General features: G+C 48.0%; 1 protein-coding gene and 1 pseudogene across 1 annotated transcript in view; both read right to left on the reverse strand.

The window, feature by feature from the left end:
- The window catches only part of WEE2 (WEE1 homolog 2), a 25,620-nt gene extending 24,348 nt beyond the window's left edge, over positions 1-1,272 (reverse strand). The window contains exon 1 of the mRNA XM_011359474.2: positions 931-1,272. Within this exon, the coding sequence (XP_011357776.1) occupies positions 931-1,272 (342 nt within the window). The remainder of the gene's footprint in view (positions 1-930) is intronic.
- Positions 1,273-5,807: 4,535 nt separating this feature from the next.
- LOC111739264 lies at positions 5,808-5,926 on the reverse strand (annotated as a pseudogene).
- Positions 5,927-6,444: the final 518 nt, after the last annotated feature.

Genomic DNA, 6,444 nt, shown 5'->3' on the forward strand with positions numbered 1-6,444 from the left:
GAAGCTTAGTATTTCCTGGTGGACGTGGTGCCCATACTCAAGGTACTAAAGAGACCAGCTGACAGTGACTGTACCGCAGTCAGAAGCACAGATGTTATGACGATGATCATAAATGCACGAGCTGAGCCGGCAGGGAGCAGACCCGGGACCAGTCCTGAGGCTCACACACCATGGTACCCGCCTAGTAGATGTAAGCCTGCCCCAGCCCTGGCTTTAATGTGGAAGATGTGGAAGGACACCAGTCGCAACAAGAATAAAGGAACATGCTAACTATTCGGGGCCTTCGCTTCTGTGCAGTCCTCAGCTGACACAGAAGTATCAACTAGCTACCTCTTTGCTCACAGATCACAGAGGAGCCTGCACTTCACGAGGCCACAGAAGAGTGAGGACTTCCAGGAAGAGCAGCAGCAAAGATATGAAGATGTGCAGACAGGGAATGTGGACACTCTTATATTAGGAAATAGTAAATCATCACATAAAAATACGACCGGTCAGCATAATGGAAAGAACAGACTGAGACCCAAAGACCAGGTTCCTCAGCTTCTCTCTGCCACTGGCTGAGTTAAAGGCCAGTTTTCTACTCAAGGTCCTGATGTTTAGGGTGCACGAGTTGGGCCCTAGATCTCAATATTCCTTCCAGTTCCAGTGTTCTTTAGGAATTTTTCCTCAACCCAAGATTTATTTTTCTACCAAATCGTTGCTGGCACCAGTGGTTTTGAGAAGACAGCTGGCATTGTTTTAGCAAGACATTCGATTGTTTTCTGGTAACTTCAAACTTCTTCATTTTCACCAATAGATATGTATTTGGGGAAAATACAGCCTGGTGAGGGGGGGGGCAAATCTATCAAAAACACATAAATAACTGATTCCTCTTTCTGTCACCTGAACTGAAGAAGGAACCTGGGACCCTCTCCCCGACAACTTACTTACTTTGGGGGTGAAGGGACTCTCGCACTGTAGCCGCTTGCTTCTGTCGTCTGGCCGGGCTGGAGTTTTAGGACACTGGGGAGACTCGCACACCGGAGTCCTCCAACCAGGATCCGGATTCGCTCCGTCTCTTTCCTGAGATGTGTCAAGTTCACGTGCATTCCTAAGGGGTGTCCTGGGCGGGGTAAACTTTGCCTCCGACTCCTTAACTTCAGACCTCTCCGGGGTTTGGCTCTGGGCCTCCCCGCTCCCTCGCGCTTCCTTCCGCTCCTCGTCCTCATTCCCTTCACAACAGGAAAAGTTTAATTTCTGCTTTAATTCTCTGTTGATACTGTTGTCATCCATGTCAGCCGAAGAGCTTTGCAACATAGGCCAGAAGGCCTAAGGGGAGGGCACCCTGTAGAGCCGTAGCAATGAGGAGGAGAGAAAATTGCACACTAGCAAGCCCCACGGCTCTGGCCCGCCTTTCCCTCTGCCCACCGGCGGCGACCTGGAGACACACCCTTAGTTTTCTCCCTTAAGTACCACGTGTCTGTAAGATCTCAGCTTGTCCTTATTTCCATTCTGATTAAAGAAAGCACCAGTAACTCTTTGAGCAATTAAATCCAATTGATGTTTAGAACTCTTCTGGAGATCTTCCATCCTCTCCCCGAGCCCATGTGCGACAAAATACTAGTGAGAGAGCGGATTCATTTAGCATGGCTTTAAAAATACCCACGAGCCGATTTGGGAAACAAGCTCCTTACTGGAAAGAAAGGATTTTCACTCGTTCACACCTACCATTTAGAAATCTCGTCCTGTCTTCTCTTCTACTTCCTACCCACCCAATGGCTGAGAGGAGTTAAGTAGAATTCAGCACCACCCGGCTATGATAATGATCCTTAGCCTCTAACATACCTTGGCTGGGGCCCGTCTCCCAAATAGAGACACACCTTAGGCCTTTGCCAGACACACCTGCCCTAATTCAGCCTGCCCCCCCCGCCCCCCCCGCCCCCCGCCATTGGCAGTTAAAGCTTTTAAGGCATCAAACAGATTTTCATACTGACAAAAGCTAGAAAGATCAGTAACACGTAGAAACAGATATGTATCACTTGTGAATGATAATCTCAAATGACCCCCCCCAATGCCTTATTTTGTAAATCATGTTTTCTTACTATTTAAGTAACTTTAACATACATCATTCAACTTTTTTCAGAGAGAGAGAGGTGAAAACTCCGTAAAGGAAAAAAAGCCACCCATATCACTTACTAAGAGAAACCATGTGAAAGGCAGTCCGTGCAAAAGGAAAATGCTGTACACGCCCCCTCGACGTCCTCGTGGGAGACTCAGGAGGCACCGCACTGGAATTATTCACACGGTAAACGTGGGCCCGGAGAGAGGGAGGCCCTGAGGATGAGTCTGACCTGCACTGAAGCACATTCAGTGTCCCTTCTCTAGGCGGCTTCGTTGCCCACTGCCTGTCTCCCCTCTCCCGTTTTCTCGCGCTTCACCAGTCACTCCGGGCCCGTCTCTTTCCTTCCCCATTCCCAGCCCGAACTCAGGAGGTGAACCCAAGGGAAAACCAACTGGGGAGACGTGAACGTGTGTTTTCAGTTCAGAGCCTTCTCGCGCCCCGGCTTTGGGGCACCCACGCCCCCCAGTCCTCCTTTTGCCCGTCCCTGTCTCCTCCTGCCCATACACACACGTCCCCGAGTCATTCAACAGGGCATCGAATAGTGCCCGCGGCTCAGTGCTCACCTCTGCCGGAGTCCGCCTCCCACAGGGGCCAAGGAGAGTCAGCAGCAGGGAGAGGAGGAGGTAAAGGTTAGCGGTTAAGGAACCACCGCTGCTGAGATCCCGGCCTCGAGTTTCTTGACGGAGCAGCAGGCCACGGACGCACCTCCTTTGCTCCAGCCCTGGTGCCATCAGTTTTCCCCTGTCAGGCCACGGCTAGTCATTCTCACTGTCCAGGCCGGCTGGAGGCTGGCTGCGCTCTCCAGCAGGGCAGGACCGACCCGAAACACTCTGAGTGCATCACGGGCGTGCGGGCAGGGCACAGGGGCCGGCTTAGTGGGTGTTACCCAGGCAGGCCAGGTGGTGTTCTACCATCACCCCCTGCCTTTCTTCTCAGTTACGCTTATTTATGAGGACACAGTTTGCCCGGGGAGGCACCCGCACCGTGCCGTGGTGACGGTTAAGCTCTCGTGTTGTCAGTGGTGAGCCCGGGCACCACTCACCTTCGCTGTTTGGTCACTCGGCGATGATGGCGGCTAGGTCTGCAGAATAAGAACGGTATAGTAATAAGTATTAGAAAGATCCCCCCGGTTCGGAAAATAGAATAATGAGAATTGGGCAGTTGCTGAGGGCAATGGCCCCGGGGGATTCCCGGAGGCCCACATTCTGCCTCTGGCCACAGCTTCACTGTTTTGATGTCATTTCATTCGTTCTTCTTTGTCTTCACGTTACGGAAGACGCCTCCGCTGCTCCAGTGCATGTTAACGCCACAGGCTTCTGTCCCAGGCAAAAAGCCTCGCGTCACCGCTGAGAGGAGACGTCAAAAGGGGAACCCAAGTCTGTGGCAGTCGGGGGCGGGGGGGGCGTGGAGAGGGGGACTTTTTTTCTCTTAATGCCTGACACATAGTAGGTGTTCCAGAAATCGTTTTTCAACGGACTTGGGGAAATGCAATTACCGTATCTCAGTTTTGTTTAAAATACTCAGTATTCGACGTTTTGAAGTCTGAACATTTTTCTCAGTGTGTCGGGGGCTGCTGCACTGGGGGAAAGCAGTGTTCCAGGAGTAGGAAGAGCAAGGAGGAAGCCGACTTTGCCTCTCAGAGCTCAGTTCCCCAAACCTGTGCTCTGCGGACGCTCTCCTCCTGCAGACGCTGCCAACTGCCGGGAAGGCTCTGAGGCCTTTGAAATACCGACGGGAAGAACAGAAACAGGAAAATCTATCTTTCAAACCAGTTTTGCAAGAGGTAGAAACTTGTATTCACCTTTGGGGTAGACTGTTTCTTTGCAAAAGTAAAGCTAAGGCCACAGAAGATGAGATATTTGTTTGAGAGTCTTTTGCTCCAAGGAAGGACATGCCGGCCTGATTGTCCCCTCAGTCAGGAGGGAGAATCGTGAAAACGAGCCAAAGCAAGCTCTACGGCATTATTTATTAAAGACTGAATTAAGACTGAGTCATTCAGACTCTGAAAAATACCGATGTTGGATTATGGTGCATCTGATGGGACTGTCCCACAGGGAACCATTATGGGGGGTCTGGTTTCCCAAGTGAAAAATGGACAATTTTTTTGTCAAGCTTTCTGGGAAGCTGGCAGCTTCTGGGACAAGAAGTGAAGACTTGGAGAGGCTTTAGGCTGAAAGCGACTCTCTGGGCCTCCGGACTGCTGGGCCTGGGCTCTGAAGACCGGAGACAAACTCGAGGGAACTCCAGGGTGGTGGACAAGAAAGTCAGTCTTTATCACCCGGAGTGCCCTGTGTAGACAATGATGCAGTGCTCAGGACTTTCACGAGGGCTGAGGCCTCATGGAGAGGAATCATCTCCACCTCACTGAGGAAACAGAGGACCGGGCAGTATTTCTGAGGCCCCGCCGGCTTCAACCCATATTCTTTCCTGTCCTTATCCTGCTCAGTCTCTCTTCACAACCCGAAGTGTTGCTTCAACCCCACAGGAGAAAGTTTGTGGTAACTTAGAGAAGAGCAGAATATGTTCATCCCCAACATGTAGTCACCAGAGCTGCCCGGACAAATCCGTCAGCAGTGGTGACAGTGAGCGGGTGCAGACTGGGCAGCTGCACTGGGCGTGGTCCCATTCCAGCAGGGGGTCTCTGGTGCTCCTGACTCCTGACAGCTCTCTTCCTGTAACAAGGGTGGTCAGCAAAGCCAGGAGCCTCGAAGGGGACCATCTCTCGTTCTTCTCCCATCTCCCGAGAGAGTGCACAGAAGCAGACACCTGTCGGTCACAGTGAATCTAGTGATAATTACATAAATCACTAACTAAATACAAAGTGCGTGTAAATCTCTATCTACCGAGTCGCATTGCCAGCAGAACAGAATTCCAGGGAGAGATTGTGGGCCAGAGAAGACAAAGCCTGGAGGTCGTTTTAAAGCCGGGAACACATCTTAATACTTTTCTACTTGTTCTGTTTTTTCTTATGGAAATGTTCAAACATACCAAAAATAGAGAAAATATGAGTCCCATTCTACCAATAACCTGGCTTCAAAAATTATGGGCAGTTTTACAATTTTGTTTCATTTATACTGCAACTTTGTTGGGTGCTGGACTATTTTAAAACAAATCACTAATAACATGTCCTTTCATCCATGGACACTTCAGTGCCATTAGGAAAAGTCCTTAGATTAATCTATTAACCTTAAATGTATAAATCTATAACACATCAAATTCTAATGAATTGCTTCTCTTGCCAAAGTTTCCCCTTTGCTAAAACTAGAGGATAGTCATCTAAATAGCTGTTATAATAGAGACACACGACTTGTCCATTCACGAGACATAGTATCCTTAAAACAGGAGCAGAGTTCTAAGCTGACATCCCAATAATTTAGTGATCATTGATGTACTGCCTATATATTTTAAGGAGCAGGTAATTTAAAACGTGTGGCATGGATTCAGTAGTCTGATCTTTTATCTATTAGCCGCAGTTGGGAGAATTTATATGGCATTTGACCACCCTCAGATTCTCAAAAATTAGAGCAGGTAATGGGTTGCCTGTGTGACCTAGTCCAAGGCCAGCCCTCAGCCACAGAGATGAGATCACTGTCTGTTTCTCTCTCTCTCTCTTTCTTTAATTTTTTTTAGGCGAGGCAAACCTTGGTTGACCTCACAGATTGCAAGGACCTTGTCAGCTTACAATTCCTTATTTTTTTATTTTTTACACTTACAGTACCTGGTCTTCCTAGGTGGTCTCCCATCCAAGTACTAACCAGGCCCGACCCTGCTTAGCTTCCAAGATCAGATGGGATCGGGCTTGTTTGGGGTAGCATGGCCATAGACTGTTTCTCTCTCTCTTTAAAAGAGAATTAAAATCACAGGGCATAAAAGAATAATTCAATAAGTGGTATGGCAATTTTTGGTTAACTACTCAATAAAAAAATTTTAGAGTCTCAATTGATATCACATATCAATATAAACATGGACTAGAGTAAGAGATCAAATGTGGAAAATCAATCTGTAAATAACTAGAAGATAATAAAAGTGAATGTTGATCAAATTTCTGGGTGGGGACCAACTTTCTAAATGTTAAAACAACATAGGAAATCACAAAAAGAACTGATAAGTTTGACTACATAAAATTTATAACTTATATACAGGACAAGTAATAACAAGTGTTGGAAAGGTTATGGGGAAAAAGGAACCCCCATACACTGCTGGTGGGACTGCAAACTGATGTAGCCACTATGGAAGACAGTATGGAGGTTCCTCAAAAAACTAAGAATTGATCTACCATATGATCTAGCAATCCCTCTTCTAAGTATTTACCCCCAAAACTTGAAAACATTTCATCCACAAAG

The sequence above is a fragment of the Pteropus vampyrus genome, unplaced genomic scaffold, assembly GCF_000151845.1.
Source record: "Pteropus vampyrus isolate Shadow unplaced genomic scaffold, Pvam_2.0 Scaffold48, whole genome shotgun sequence".
In the NCBI taxonomy this organism is placed as follows: domain Eukaryota; kingdom Metazoa; phylum Chordata; class Mammalia; order Chiroptera; family Pteropodidae; genus Pteropus; species Pteropus vampyrus.